Source organism: Lycorma delicatula, chromosome 1 (assembly GCF_047948215.1).
Source record: "Lycorma delicatula isolate Av1 chromosome 1, ASM4794821v1, whole genome shotgun sequence".
Classification (NCBI taxonomy): Eukaryota; Metazoa; Arthropoda; class Insecta; order Hemiptera; family Fulgoridae; genus Lycorma; species Lycorma delicatula.
Genome location: NC_134455.1, coordinates 316,610,602 through 316,627,785, shown reverse-complemented (window position 1 = coordinate 316,627,785; position 17,184 = coordinate 316,610,602). Strand labels below are relative to the sequence as shown.

Genomic DNA, 17,184 nt, shown 5'->3' with positions numbered 1-17,184 from the left:
ACTTCAGCCAGATACTCATCCCATGCTACATGAGGCTGACTTCTTTCTTTCTTGCCTCTAATACTCCTTTAAGTTTTCTATTCTCCTCATCCTAAATACATGACTATATAATAATCCTAGTGCTCTTTATTCTAGCTTAAGAGATTATAGACTCTTGTTTTAATTGTACTCTGAACTCTATCTCATTTTATCTCTTTAACAATTCTCATTAGAAACCTCATTTGTGTTCACATCATTAGAGTTGTTTCTGTGGATTTCATTATTCTATTACAATGTTTATCTAAAACTATGAGGAGTCCCAGTTCTGTATAGTACTGCTGACCGAGATACATCCTCATCTTTGGGTCTTCGGAGATTTTTCTCTTCTTAATGTTTGTTATAAAGCTGATAGTATAGTAGATTTACCTTACACCTTTGCTGTCAACTTCTAAATCCAATCATTTTTTTTAATGTAATCATTACTCCTAAATATCCAAAGCTCTAAATTCATTCCATATTACACCTTCCTGTATAACTTCCATTTTATTTAACTAGCAAGCACCAGCTCTGGTGAACGGGAGTGGTAATGCATGATGGTTCTTAACACCTATGTCATATAAAAATGCCTCAACAATTCATACAACAATACCCTCAACTTCTCTCACTTTAACTCCAGTTCTAAACCTGCAAGAACGCCCCTGCTAACTTGAGTAACCCAGGGTAAAGTTTTGATAACCAACCCCAGTGGGTAATTGGATCAGAGAAGAGATTTAGGCCAGGGACTGAGGATTTATCCTTAGTTTGTAGTTTCACACCTAATGGCCAAAGAACAGCAGTGGTATCTCAAGAAGTAGTAATCGCTAACAATCACTCTGGATGTGAAAAAAAAAGAAAGAATAATGAATAAATAATATTAACTGTAAACTCATTATAAACTGATTTTCTACAATAAAATGTTAAAATTAATTATGTAAATTGTATTAAGGTAAGCTAAATTAAGAGTGGAATAGTTTCCAGACATAAATTACACATAACTGTATAATACTAATGGAAAATATAAAATGAAAACACAATTGTTTGAAAAATGTAAATTTTTTCACATATCCTTATTCTCAAGACACTTATTAAAATTATATTTGAGCTTTCTAATGCTGCTATCCAAAAACTAAGTTTCACTAAAACCCCTAAATATGTTTGTTTCATCAATTATGTTATTGTTTAATGTAATTTGTTTCTCGCAAGTCATTTTTGCAAAGCAATAAATCTGGACAATTGGTGAATATAAAAGCAGTTTATAAGAAATAATGTAATTTTGTTTGTACAATTGCTGCTATGGAGGAGACCGGGTGCATTTTTAATTAATTAGGAGAAAAGACAGTTAAAGCAGCTGTAGCCTGAACATCATTTGTGCATAAATCAAATTTCCTATCGCAAACATAAATGTCAACCTCTATAACATCAGCCTTTCATCCAAATGGTCATATGTGCAAATTTTAGTTATGCAAGGCAGTTTTTCACTTGCTACAAAATTTCTATTCCATATTCCCAAAGCATTCATAAACAAAATCACAAAAAAAACCTCTCTGTCTGCGATTAGTGACGATTCGATGTGTGATCAGCTCAAAACTTTATAAAAGAAATATAAATATCTCTCACAGAGTCTAAGTTAAAACAAAGTTATTTTCATCTGTTTCAACTGCTGCAGAGGTTCCTTTCCAGCCAATGATAACATCCAAAGACTGATCCATCAAAAATTGATAACTTGTTACAATAGATATCTCACCATTGTAGAAGCTACACAGAGATATAGTTTTAATTTATGGTCGATGATGAATCTTACTTGCTTTCAAAACACAGTATTAAAATTTTATTTTAGCCTCAGAAGCAATCAAAAATCACTTATGGCAATCAACCAATTAATAGATCTAAGCCAAAATGACACATTAATAGTGCTTTAATATTTAATTTATATTATTTATTTCACCTTCAAATAAACACTAACATTTCTTAAATTTTTACTATTCGCGCCCGCGGAGTCAAACACAATTTCATAACAATATCTCTCTCAAGACTTGATGATTGTCATAATCAACAGACATCAACTGAAAATCATTATTTGCAAATAAATTTAATTGAGGTATTTGAGGATGTCTGAAAGAAATGTATTAAGAAGAATCAATGGTCTGCTGCAAGAGGACAATACAAGAAGGATCAGAACAAAAGAAGAGCAGCACAATAAACTGTTAAGTGGGGAAGATACAGTTAGATTTATTAAAACCAATAGAATTTGATACCTTCACCACATACAGCAGATGATAAAATGTTAAAGATTATTCTAACGGTAAGGTTATTGAACATGCTTCCCACATGGCAGACTGCCTTGAGGACATTTATTCTGGACTCCCATGGTAAAACCGAACGGGCAGGGCCACCCACCCACTTACTGGTGAACCCCTGAAATAGTGACAAAGAGGGAGGAGTGTCATAAAGAATGAAGGTGGATGATGAGGGAGTATCTGCACTCCCTGAGAGCAATATGCACTGCGCAATACAGGGAGTGCAGGAAAGATCTTGCACGATGTATATATATGTATGTCGATGTATGTATATGTATGTCAAAGAGGAGGGCCTGGAGAAACTTAATTTCAGAAGTGGATGTTGACCATGGGAGAGGCCCTACAGGCTTTTGATTAAAAGGGTGCTACTAAGAACTTATCATTGCCCTTATCATAAGAAACGTTCAGGAAGTATAACACATCATACAGGGGCTCTTCCACAAGAGAGGAATTAAAGACTGATGGAGGAGGTAATGAAGAACCCCTGCCCACCCATTACAAAGGAGGAGCTAGTGGAGGCAGTATCACGAATACCGCCATGTAAGGTGCCTGGCCAAGACTTGTTGCCAAACCTGGTAATGAAGGTGGTAGCCCGGGCCGAGCTGAATGCCTTTTTGAATGTCTATAACGCAGATGTTTATGATTAGCAGAGGAAGTCTTCCTGGAAAGGTGGAAAAAGCAGCGATTGGTTTTAGTCCCTAAGATTGGCAAGGACTTTGCACGCCCTTCCTCCTGGCATTAATAGATACACTGACAAAGGTCTTCGAAAGGATGCTTTAGCAGTAGAGGAGGCGGGCAGACTCTCTGGGAATCAGTTTGGTTTTCGCAGAAGTCGGTCCCCCATGGATGCCCATAGCTGGGATCTACTATAAGGCGCAGAGGATTATGAGGCAGTGGGGGCAAGATCTGTGTCCTGATAATACTGGATGTAAGAAATGCTTTTAATAACACTTTTCGCATCCCAATAATGAGTTCCACTGGAGAGTTTTGGGGTCCCTATGTACCTGATCTGGCTGGTGCATCATACCTCATGGGGCGTCACCTTGTTTGCCAGGTGGAGAGCATCGGTTGAACGGTACAACAAAAGACAGGGTCTTCCAGGTCCCCACTTCTTAGGACGAGAAGCGATTTGGGTATGTAGACCATCTAGCTTTGGTGATCAGTGCTGACATGTGGCGGGAGGCCGTATCTAAATCCTGCAACTCATTCTCTGTGATACAAGGCTGGATGGCTGAGTCAGATTGATGCTAGCCTGGGATAAAACTGAGGCCGTGGAAATAACAACTGCCAAAAAGTGGCCCACATTGGTGTTTATGCTGGAAAGCAGGAGGATAGTTATGAGGCTGGCAATCGAGTACCTTGGCCTCTGGATTGATGCAAGACTTAGGTTTAGACACAAGCCATCGAAGCATCTGAGAAAGCAAATAGGATGCTAAGGCTTATTGCCAGCCTCTTTCCAAACACTGGTGGACCAGCTCAGCAATGCAGGAGATTGCTTGTGGGAGCTGCATACTCCCCATTACTGTACAGTGTGGAGCTCTGAGTAGAAGTAGTGAAATATGGAGTATGCAGAGGCAAGCTGAAGTTTATTCACCAAAGATACTGTTTGAGAATGATACTGGCATACTGAACGGTATCCAGGGAATCCGCAGAAGTCCTGGCTGGGCACATGCCAATACATCTGCAGAAGAAACTCAGGGAACAGAGGACTTTGCCACCATCTGACAAGAAGAGAAAAGCCCAGGAAATCAAAGACAAGCTGATGATAGAATGACAACAGATATGGGACTGGTGCATGAAGGGCCAGTGGACATACCGGCTCATCGGAGATGTAAAAGCCTGGTGTGGGAGACTCCATGGCTTGCTGGGATACAGCCTTATACAATTCCTGATGGGCCATGGGGGCTTAAGATTTTATCTTTTCCGATTTAATTTGGATTGCACTGACAACTGCCCGAAGTGCGAGGTAGAGGAAACTCCACTGCTTGATGTACTAGGAGGAGAGACTATGTTCCAGCCAGAAGAAACCCAGTGGGTCCTGATTAATGGACTGGAAAGCTGTGACAAAGTTGATGGTGAAACTGAGAGCAGAAGAAGAATCCTGTAGGGGAAGGAGACGTTGGAGGGTGCGGGGCTAGACAGGCTTGTGGCCAAGTGCCTAGAGGGTCCCCCGGGCACATGGGGATCGTCTTGATGCAATGAAGCCTTGCGCACTCTGGATACTACACCTGATGGCATTGCCCTCCCTTCTGAAGTAATGCCACAAACAGTTCGAGAAGGGGGGAGGGAATCCAGGGGTGAAGGTTTAGTCGGTAGGGCGCAGGCACACATACACACAAATAACATCTTGCGAAACCTGTTAGTGAGCCCGACACTTAGTACATAAATGGTATTCCTCCACCTCCGCAGACAAAAAAAAGAAAAGGTTATTGAGCAAGAGTAAGATGAATAGACATATGAATCGGGCATTAAAATATTGAAGAAAATGGAAGAGGGTTGCTTAGAGTTGTGGAAGCCAAGGTTCATTATGTTATTTAAGATAAGCGGATTCAAATAAGTTTACACAATACATTTACAAATATGGGTAAATAAACCTGAAATATAGAAAATAATTATTCAGGCACTAAAAAATTTACCTCTTCTTTAGATATATATGTACCACCATCTTTAATTCGAATAGCAGTCTTTAAATAATTGAATTTACGTCCATACAGCTCAAAAAATTCAATCAGCAGAACACCAAGATTTGAATCAGCACTTAAAGCATCAAGTCTTGGATGTAGCTAAAACAAAATAAAAAACTTAAATAACTAAATATTAAAAGAAAGATTTAATGCTACAAAATATTTTAACGGTCACTTCTATTAGTCCAGGCTTGTTAAAGTATGGGATAAACTCTCCTAACGGTTGGATGTGTGCCACGTCACATTAAGTGCTCAATTTGAACACTTTTATGGAAAGACAGAAAGAGTTACTCTTTCATTTCATTTGCAATTCATTACTATAAGTCATATAAGTTACGAGATATAAAATAGCTTTAAAATCCTGACATCCTTTTTTGTACATCTTGAATTTCTAATATACCCCAAATCAATACTAACTGTATTCCTATGGATCTTTTTCTATGGTGTCTATGGTGTACTTGCATTCCCTTCCAAATCTTCATGTAACTTTCATGTTTTTAAGATTTGCGTAATTCACTGGTAAGTAAAAGTTAAAAATTAAGTACCAGAAAAGCCTCTGTCAAAATTCACACACTAATTTAGAAGTGACTATTAAAGTGATACAGATATAAATAAAGTATAATGAGTTATAAATTCTTAATATGAAAACCTTATTGCCATCAGAAAGAATGAGCAAAACAAGAAAATATAGATTACTTTTTATCTACCTTAAAGTGTCTACCTCTAAGTTAAACCTTAGAAAATGTTTTTTAAGGTTCTTCATAAAAAATGTAATAAGAAATATTACACTACCAAACTATACAAAGATATAGTATAAATAGTAAAAAATGGGATATTACTGTAAAATGTAAATTTATAAAAACATTTTATGTAATGAATTAAGAAAACAAAGTGTATTATTTTTCAAATGTTTTATTAAATGGTTATTTGTCTAGTATGCAGGTTTAAATAAATTTTTATCATAAACCCTTGTCATGTTTTCAACAATATCAATATATTCATATTTTAAATATACATTGTTAATCTTTTGTGTGTTATTTATTGGTATTAAATATGTATTATTTTTAATTTTTGACATTTGTTTTTTGTATATAATATCTACTAAAGATTCATTATAACCATTATATTTAGCAATTTTTTTTATAATATCTATTTCTTTATTTAATTTATTATTATTTCCATTATACTTTGTATAATTGATTGCTCTTATAACCATGTTGATATATGTATGTATTAACTTTGTGTGACCACAGATGATTTGAATATCTATGTATGGTGGTTTTAAGGGTTGTGGGTTTCCTATGTACTGAAGTTATGAACTGATTATTTTTATTCCTATTATCTATTTTGATACCAAAATCTAAGTAACTCGTTCTCCTATCTTCATAAATTTCAAAAGTAAATTTCAATTAATTATGGTAAGAATTTAACTTGTTCAAAATTATTAAATGGTCATTATATATAACGGGATAATAGACCACAAAAATATCAACATACCCAGTCCAAAGTAAAATATCATGAACATAAGTAAAAATCATGAACGATTTTACTTTCAAAACTGTAAAAAATCTCAGATATGATGGCTGACAACGGAAAGCCCATTCATTGGTAAGATATTTTCTTGAGTATAAAATTTATCATCAAGCTTAAAATAACTCTGTTGGCAAATATTTCTAATAGCAACAATAATATCAATAAATAAAGGGACTTCAGGATTTTGTATTAATTTATTTTTTATTATGTTGATTGTCTCATCTAAAAAAAAAATGGTCAGGCTGTAGGTACAGTTTACCTTTGTGCTTATCAGGGTTAAAATTTCAACATCATTTTATCAGCAGTTATTTTTGGTTAATAGAAAAATAATATTTAAAAACAATCCAATGAATTAGCATCAAAATTTATTATTTGCTCAAATTTTCAGGAACTAATGTTAACTGAACTTACAAAATCTTTTTGTTCATTATTTTTAGTATTTTCTGGCTGCATCACTTTACAGATAATTGGAACTTAAAGATATTGAATCCACTGATGGGTAAGGATAATTCTGTATAACAATTTAACATGAGAAAACCCCATAATAAGGTTGATTTAAATAAGCTCTTAATATATGCTTTTTCACATCTGAAGAAAGTAAAAAAAAAAGTTAATAGCATATACCTTATCTTAACAAATATATCATAAAGGATATAATTATACATACCTGCAAAAAACTAATGGTCATTAATATAAGGCTATATGATGAGATCCCACCATGGAATACTTCATTTAAATCTCTTTGTAAAAGGAACTGTTTTAATACAAGAACTAGTTTAGCCAGTGCTGGGTACTTCTTCTTATATCTCTGTATGAGGTCAGCCGACTTCACTCCATTGTTCATATTAAAACTGATATCAACTCTAATATCAGTTGCCCTATCTGTCAATTTAACTATTGGCACCTTTTAACAAAAAAAAAAAATACATATTTTATAAGTATAAATAAAATAAATACATATTTGATGTGTTACACGCCGTGACTTACATGATAAAAATCTTTGATACTCTAATAATTAAAAAAACAAATTCAACAAGTTGCAATTCTTTAAAGATTCAACAATTGTAAGTGTTTTGATCTTTGATTAAGGAGCATTAGTTTTGTTTTAGTTTCTCTCATTTACAATAACGATTATTCCAAATCAAAAAGAGAAACCTCAGCTAGATGACAACACCACAAGTGTTTGCTGAGGAGACTAAAAAAAAACTTATTTTGTTGGGAAAAAAATTCAGTAATATCTATTGATCAGTAAATATGAATTGATTATAGAACTCTAAGTACTATTTATAATCATTAACATTCATAGAAGAGTACAAAATAAAAAAATTGTCAACTATTAATATTATATAAAAATAAAATGTATTTTAGGTACATCAATGTAATTGTTATAGTACCCAATATGAGCTACATCACTCTTAAAGTTGACAAAACCGTTTTCAATAATAAAAAACATACCAATACCGTTTACTACAGAAAGTGAGGAGTGAAATAGTTTCTGGTTGATTTCTTTGCAAAGTCAAATATATAATTTTGCATATCAGCAGATCTTCCAAAACTGCTCAAAGTTATCCAGCCCAAGTGACAACTCCATTCTGTACACTGTAGGGACTGGGTGTATAGTGAACATCAATATTCTCAAGGACAACAATTCCGGGATCTCTTATATCTGAGGCACTTTATTAACAGTACATAAAAATAAAGTAATTCAAAAAATGAATGTACACCTTCTGCTGTGAAATAATGCATTATATACTTACCAGTAGAAAAAAATAAAATACACTGAGGCAAAGTAATAGAAATTTAATCATATTATAAACTGCAAATCTATTTCCTTTATTAAAATATATTATTTATTTTAATTAAATAAGACTATTTTTAAGCAATATAAAATATTCAAAAAAATAAACACAGGAAATAAAAACAATAGTGTCCAGTTTATACTAAGGGGAAGGAAAAAAGTATAGTAAAATTTTAAAAAAAACCATCACATTTATTTGCAATTACACAAATTAAATATTTTTATTGTTTAACATAGTCTTCTTATATGTACTTTAACTTTTAACAAGCTGTTGAGAATACATAGTTAATTTTGCACTGCTTTCAATGACATCTTTACCTAAACAAAAACTATTCTCCTACAACAGTTTTTTATCTGGGCTGAATAAATGAAAATTGCTTGGTGCCAACTCACAACTGTATGGTGAATGGTCTATCTCATCAAAACTGCTTGAAGTCAAAAGATTGCTTTCTTTGTCATTTTTGCTTTCAGTGATCCCAGCACGAAATTTTCAACAATTCTTGTGAAGTTTGTCACTAGGCATGGAACTAAGTGAACTCAGACTTTTTAATAGTTTAAAGAATCATGTATGAATGTAAATATTGAACCATTGCTTACATTTGGGTCAATCCATTTGAAGCGTCTCAAAAAAACATAAGCTGGTTGCTTGAAAAATTTAAAAAAAAATTTTAACTTACCCACTTGTTTCCTTGTGTCTCAGGACCTTAAAACTATTTTTTTATTTATTTTTTATTTAAGGAGTTTACCTGTGGTTGCCATTTTTGTTATGGTGTGCAACCGCATTTTTGTGATTGTAAGGGTTTACAGAAAAGATCAGAACAAAAAAACAAAAACACTATTGGTCCTGGAAGGATGAAACACCAAAAGCAATTTAATCATATTTTCTCAAGCTAAAGATTGGTCCAGTGGTTTATTTACCAATCACTCTTCTTTCTACAAGAAAATTACCAATAAAGTTGAACAAACAAACTGTGAAATTTCACTTTTGGTAACTTTTTTCAAGAGGCAGGCATGGCATACACAGTTTGAATTACTTTTTTATATGTAGATATATGTTAGTAGATTTACTATAAATAATATTAATGGTGATATAGTTACCCCTAAATTTTTATGAATTTTTGAAAAATAATTTTAAAAAAAAAATTCAAAATTTGGCTTTAAATAACTCTGATAGAGCTGGTGATAAAAATGGCAGATATGCAAAACTTGCAGTGTTTTTGTAGATGTTTATGGCAAATAAAAAAGTTTCTTGTGTATTGTACTAATAAAAAAGTTAAAGGCTCCCAAAAATCATGAAAAATCTGTTAAAATTGATATAATTTTGACTCTGTAAATAAGTGATCCAAGGTTGTTTCTTGTCTTCTTTGCACTTTACACTTTCTATATATTTTTTATATTTAGCTTCTTTGTCCTCCTCTATGAATCATGAGACCTTGCCGTTGGTGAGGGGGCTTGAGTGCTCAGGGATACAGAGTAGCTGGACCGAAGGTGCAACCATATCGGATAGGTATCTGTTGAGAGCCAGACTAAGGAATGATTCCTGAAAGAGGGCAGCAGCTCTTTCAGTAGTTGTTAGGGGCGTGAGTCACAATGACTTAAACGGCCGTATCAACATCACTCAGTCCTCTGAGTACTGCGCAGCTGAAACAATGAACGGCATAGATGAAGTCCTACGCAAGAACTATCGCATGGAAATAAACAAGAACAAAACAAAAGTAATGAAATGTAGTAGAAATAACAAAGATGGACCACTGAATGTGAAAATAGGAGGAGAAAAGATTATGGAGGTAGAAGAATTTTGTTATTTGGGAAGTAAAATTACTAAAGATGGACGAAGCAGGAGCGATATAAAATGCCGAATAGCACAAGCTAAACGAGCCTTCAGTAAGAAATATAATTTGTTTACATCAAAAATTAATTTAAATCTCAGGAAAAGATTTTTGAAAGTGTATGTTTGGAGTGTCGCTTTATATGGAAGTGAAACTTGGACAATCGGAGTATCTGAGAAGAAAAGATTAGAAGTTTTTGAAATGTGGTGCTATAGGAGAATGTTAAAAATCAGATGGGTGGATAAAGTGACAAATGAAGAGGTATTGCGGCAAATAGATGAAGAAAGAAGCATTTGGAAAAATATAGTTAAAAGAAGAGACAGACTTATAGGCCACATACTAAGGCATCCTGGAATAGTCGCTTTAATATTGAAAGGACAGGTAGAAGGGAAAAATTGTGTAGGCAGGCCGCGTTTGGAGTATGTAAAACAAATTGTTGGGGATGTAGGATGTAGAGGGTATACTAAAATGAAACGACTAGCACTAGATAGGGAATCTTGGAGAGCTGCATCAAACCAGTCAAATGACTGAAGACAAAAAAAAAAAAAAAGCTTCTTTGTTGTTGAAGTTGATGTTTTCAATATTTATAAAATAGGTTTTTTAAATTATTGATAGGTCGTAATTTAATGATAACTTAACTAATACCAGCAACCAAATACAATTTTGATTTAAAAATACTTGTAAAACTTATCCAAACTGAGATTTCAATGAGTCTACATCTTTTTTCAAGAATTTATTTTTATTTTTATATTAGTTTATTTTTGTAAACACGATTAAAGAGAAAATAAATTGTAGTAAAATTTTAATTATTCTTCAGTGAAATAGTCTATTTTTGTAGCAATGAAAGTTTATTATTTAATGTGGTTAACCAACAGCTGTAATATCCCTTGTGATATTATCTTGAAATTGTGTGAGAATGACCCGTCACTGTAGTTAGTTCAAGTGATGTCAACATTTTCAGGACTTTGCAGATCAGTACCCACACTTTGTCTTGTTGAGACTTTTGAAATGATGTACTTCGTCCAGCTGGGTGAAAAAAATGAACTTGCACATTGCCATTTTCGAGGCTAATATCTACCACTTCTCCTATCCACCACTGATTGTCATACACACAAGCAATAGAGTCTTTTTCCTTAAGTGAAAGTGGTACAATACTTGACACAGGATGGTCTTCATAGTCTTTGGAGTCTGAAGTAAAGTAACATTTTACAATGCCTTCTGACACAGGAACATACTTGTGGTAGCTTCTAATACCAACAACTCTTTCACAGCAGTCAAAACTGATTTTTAGTTTCTGAAATCTTAGCATTTAATCAAAAAATACTTGATGTTTTTCAGCTTGTGTTTACAAAATGAATACATTACATCAATATATAGTATCTGACTGTTTAATGGCCTTTGCAGGCTTGCCTTTGCCACTTCTCGTTTTGTTGTTCTTCCCACACCATAGCAGGTGTTTATCACATGGGATGATCCAAAGAAGTACCAATCAGCTTCAAGGTCGAAGTCTTTTTTGTGACTGCACAAATTAGCAAAATTCTTTTTATTTTTATACTGACTTGAAGCACCATTAGTAAAATAGATGAGTTTTTTAATGTTCTGATATACTTTTTTGATATGGTCTGTTAAATGTTTTTGAAAGCAATAAAATGTTTCTGTATCATGCTTAAAGTTATAATTTAAAATACACACTTTTGTGTTGTAATACATAATTTTCCTTGAAATAGAATAGAAAAGGGTGAACTTGTGACTCAGCTATTGACCCAATGGAAGCTTTGTATCTCATCTTGAACAAGAAATGAAAAGTTTTCTGCAAAGTCTGCCAACACCAAACATTCTTTTTCACCTAATTCTGATTTTTTCTTCTTGGAAAACATCTTGAGACTTTGACACGAAATGGTCAGTTTTCAGCTTTTCCAATGTTTCCACTAACAATTCGAAAAACTCATCTTTGGTCTGAAGAACAGTAATCATCTTTGCCCTCAGCTGTTACCCACTGTTTGTACATTATTGTATCTGGCAACACATCATACTCTTTGGAAAAGTTGAGCATGTCAAATACTGCCTGCTTACTTGGACATTTGGTGCAAACATTCATCATAGATCTGTAGTTATCCTAGTCACCAACAAAGATGTGTACTAAGTCCTTATAATCAACATTAAGTTTGGGACCATCAATCATGAATTTGATTTCTGATGGTGGGGGCAGACATTAACTGTATAAGTCCTGGATGCACCAACCAAGATACACCATTCTGGATGGAGTTCGCAGAACTCTGATCTTCCAATTTTTTCCTCAGGGTTTTCACTTTTAAAGGAGACATATATAATTCATCTAAGTTTATCAGAACAAGGCACTTTTGCTTATGCTTTGACACCATCAACAAGCATGCTAACACAATCCTTTTTACCACCAGATCAGAGCCTGCTATTATTGTCACCTTTATAAAATAACATAACTTTTTAATTGCGTCGTTACTAATTCCTGTCTTTTACTTAACTCTGGTAGAATGCCTTGCACATCAATTAATTTTCTAGTAAGTCTAACCAAATGCTCAGACACATTGAACAATCAATTAAAACTTAAACTGATAATTTAAAATTTAACTTTTTTAGAAGCAAGAACACATTTTTCTTTTATTTTTAAAATTCATATTCATGTGAAGAAGATTGAGCTGGATTTTCATTTTCAGAAACTTTTGAGTCAAAACACAATTCAAGATTCTTTTTTAATTTTTCAGATACCTTATTTATTTTAAATTTTGATGGAGATGATAAACCAAAAAAATAAAAACAGCATACACAATTGTTCAATATTGTGATGTGAGGCATGTGTTGCTCTTCGCATTCATATAGTTCTTTGTTCTGCTGAGAAAAAATACTTTTGAAACAGTTAACACAGACTTTACAGGAATTAAATTTAAATTTGGAAAAATGTGTTCTTTAAGAGCTTCTTCTAATATTATTTGTCTTAAGTTTTCGTAACTGTTTGTTTATGGGTTCTCAAAGGGTCAAACAGAATTGTGCATACAGATGACTAAATTTTGACAAACACCTTTTTTTCATGATATTTACAACACTAGTGACATCTGAATTAACATGTAAAAAAATAAGGTGCTGGTTTTCATCAAAAGTACAAAAATATCACTTGGATGAACTTTTGAAAAAAACTTGGGCATCATGTTCTTAAGACTCCCACTGTACCATCCTGATTTGAATTTGATCGAGATGGTATGGTCAACTGTAAAAAGACATGTGGCGAGTTGTAATACATTTACTTTCACAGATTTTGAAAAATTAACTACAGAGAAAATTAATTCCATGAACAAAGATGACTGGAAACCCTATTGTGAAAAAGTAAAAAATATTGAAAGAGTATGAAAAATTGGACACTGATAGATGAAATGACAGAATGTTATATTATATGTTTAGACTATGAGAGTGAAAGTGGAAATGAATGTAACAGTGATAGTGTTTGTTTGGCAAAGATGGTGAACTTGCTAGAAATTTGAATTAGATGCATAAAGAAAATTCAAGTAAGCTTTTGTTATTAAAAATTAATAATTTAGTATAAATTATTTTATAAATTTGTTTAAATTATTTTAGTATAAAGAATTTAATTACTTATTGTTTATAAATAGTAAATGTAAATATGACATTTATTACCACATGCAATATGAAAACAAGTAATACTTTGTTTGATTTAATATGTGGAGTTGATGTTTTCAGGCTGAGTAGTAATACACAGTCTGATGTCACAAGATCATACATTGGCTGGACCTAGTATATGCCCTATTCGAAAATGACAAATAACCTCCTCTCAACAATTATTCCTGCATGAGGGGTTCCAAGGTGATACAGTGTTCTTTAACATGACAAAGTTCATTGTTCAAAGCAGTTGTTGAGTTCATTGTTGTTGCAGAGTTGTTCGATGTTCAGCAATTCATTCACTTTGTCATTCATCATGGACCACCCTCTTCAGAAAATGGCCAATATCATCAGAAATAACACGATTAGTGAAAGGAAGCTGGAAACAAGCCTCTTTTTGGTGCACTATCAGTGTGCTCATTACCTGAAATTCCAATATGGCTAGAGATCCAGCAAAAGCTAACAGTTGTATTATGTTGAGTCATTTGAGAAATAACACAGTGAAACTTAGCAGACAACAGGGTGTCAGGAGCATATGTCACTACTAATACAGACAAAGACTAAAGCAGTAATTTATGAGAGAAAGCCGTCAAGGGGGGGTAATAAAATGGAGCAAGAACTGCAGGTAATTGCATATTTAGAGCTAACAAAAGTCATTAAGCTTTGATGCCTAGTGAAATGTTAGATCTCGCCTGTTCCTGATATCAATTATGATGAAGGTTAGAGAATACAGCATCAATGGTTGGATAATTTGATTGCACTTTAATGCAAGGTACGTAAGAGCAGATCATTTGATTTTGTCTATTCCCAAGGGATGGCTCATCACTCTCCATCAATAGACTAGGCTTGAACAAAACACACATGTAGCAAGACAGAGGAACAAATGATGGACTGCATCAAGCATTCTATGAGCAGTGGACCGTGCAGACGAATAGCCACACAGCCACAATCTAAGCGGGAACAGACCAGAGTATGGTAGAAGCCAACAAGCTTACTTGATCAGCTTCCCAAAGATCATCAGATAAAATTCTCATCATGTTTAGCTTTTTAAACATTTTACCTTCAGCTCCTTTAAATGTGTTACCCACGTCAGTCGTAAGTCAAATCACAATCCTAAAAATCTAATCCGTGTGCATGGTTTGACTGGTTTACCATGTAAAAACATTCAACATGTTTCCTGAAGTGTGAAAAGCAAATGGATTTTGTTTCCTCCAGAGAAAATATGAATTCAGTCATTTCACACCATGATTCTAAACAGGTTTTTATGTTTTGGAGCAGCCACTTGCCAGTAGCTAAAGTTCACAAAGGACACACTGGAAATCATCTACAAATAATGAACATATCACAGATGTCCACATGCAGTTTGTTATAATATTTATGGCTACAGCAAACAAGGAACACTTAGGACACTTTCCTGGGATATAACAAACCAGTCTTAAGTACTGATGAAAATAAAAACCAAAAACAAAACTTACCGAGGCCTTATCTAGAACTTTGACTTGTCCAATTTCACAAACACGATTATCTAAAAGAGCATCTTCAAGAGTTCTCAGAGGAAGTGTAACCCAGTCGCCAATTACTACAAGATCAATATCACTAAAAAAAAAAAAAAAAAAAATTTATACAAAAATAAATCAAATTTGCAAAAATTATACAAAAATAAAACATACCATATTTATTCGAGTAACCCCCGCACTTTTTTCTTGGAATTGGAGAGAAAAAATAAGGGTGTGGGGCTTACTTGAAACATAGCCTTTAGCCAAGATAATTTATGTAAACACTTTCTTAGATGTACCTAAATTCAATCACATAAATATAATTACATTAGGCTTTCGTTTATCAATACCGGATGCCACTTATACAGAATACATCCTGTTCATATTATCGATAGGAATGAAGTTATGATATTTTTATAAAACTGATTCATTCTGTATAGGCTGAATCTGGTTCTGATGACACTACAGTTACATTATCAGTTACCCATCGTCGTCTTGTCTATTCGCCATAGTCACTGTATTACAGTATCAGTTACCCATCGTCGTCTTGTCTATTCCCCATAGTCACTGTACTGTTTATATATGTGGACAGTTATGTGCATTTTATCTGTTTAGTTTATCTTGTAAAGTTTAATACAGTGATTTATTTTAATTACGGCATTAAAATGAGTACAAAAGGTCAGCGTCTACGATCTTTTACAGTAAATAAAAAACTGTGTGTCATAGAAAAGGCTGAAAAGATGGGAAATCGGGCGGCAGGAAGAAAATTTAACGTAGATGAAAGCTGCATTTGAGACTGGCGTAAGAAGAAACAACTTCTGGTGAAAGGCGCTGGTAATAAAAGGGCTTTTCATGGCTTAAAACCAAAATACAGACATAGAAAAAAAATTGTGACTGTTACGGAAAAAAGAAAATGCGGTTATGCTGTCACAACAGAAATGTGTCAATCATATGCTCGTGAAATTGCTAAATCATTGAAAAAGTTGATTTTAAAGCAAGCCGTGGATGAATAACATGATTTTTTGCATGAAATGATTTGTCAATAAGATGAAAGACAACATATTTCTCAACGACTTCCAGACGCTTATGAACAAAAAATATTACATTTTCACAAATACATAATAAATCTTAGAAAAGATAAAGACTATTTTCCTTCTCAAAAAGGAAACGCTGATCAAACCCCCGTATATTTCGAAATGTCATTTGACAAAACCGTAAACAAAAAAGTTGAAAAAAGTGTTACGATTCGCACTGGTGGTAATGAAAAACAAAGGTGTAGTGTTATGCTTTGCATTACTTCTGATGGTTCAAAATTACCTCTGTACATTGTTTTTAAAAGAAAAACTCTTCCTACCGTACAGGTAAATGGAGTTATTATCAGAGCACAGACATCAGGTTGGATGGACAAAAACTTAATTTTAGATTTGATCAGGTGTGTATGGCAAAAGCGATCAGCAGATTTACTTAATAAAAAAAATACCGGTATGCTAGTAATGGATAGTTATCGGGTGCAAAAAGGGTATGACAGACCAAAATATAATTCCCGGCGGATTATCATCTCTATTGCAACCACAAGATGTCAGCATTAATAAACTGTTCAAATCTGCATTAAAACAACTGTACAGTAAATGGATGGCTGATGAAAATTTCTTTCTCACGCCTACAGGAAGAATCAAACGCCCAGATTTTAACCAGATTTGTGTCTGGATAAAAGATGCTTGGGAAGATATTTCCACGGAATTAGTAAGGAATGTTTTTAAAAATGCGGAATATCTAATGAACTTGATGGTAGTGAAGACCTTTGGCAGAGCAACTGGTGGAGACTACCAGTAACTCTTCTACACACATTGACAGTGACTAATTAAAAATAAAATCCCATAT

At 33.6% G+C, this 17,184-nt stretch overlaps 1 protein-coding gene across 1 annotated transcript in view; it reads right to left on the bottom strand.

The window, feature by feature from the left end:
• The window catches only part of LOC142318350 (terminal nucleotidyltransferase 4B-like), a 66,704-nt gene that overhangs the window by 14,878 nt on the left and 34,642 nt on the right, over positions 1 to 17,184 (bottom strand). The window contains exons 3-5 of the mRNA XM_075354939.1: positions 15,283 to 15,403; positions 7,200 to 7,436; positions 4,952 to 5,098 (exon numbers count right to left, since the gene is read on the bottom strand). Coding sequence (XP_075211054.1) covers positions 4,952 to 5,098; positions 7,200 to 7,436; positions 15,283 to 15,403 — 505 coding nt within the window. The remainder of the gene's footprint in view (positions 1 to 4,951; positions 5,099 to 7,199; positions 7,437 to 15,282; positions 15,404 to 17,184) is intronic.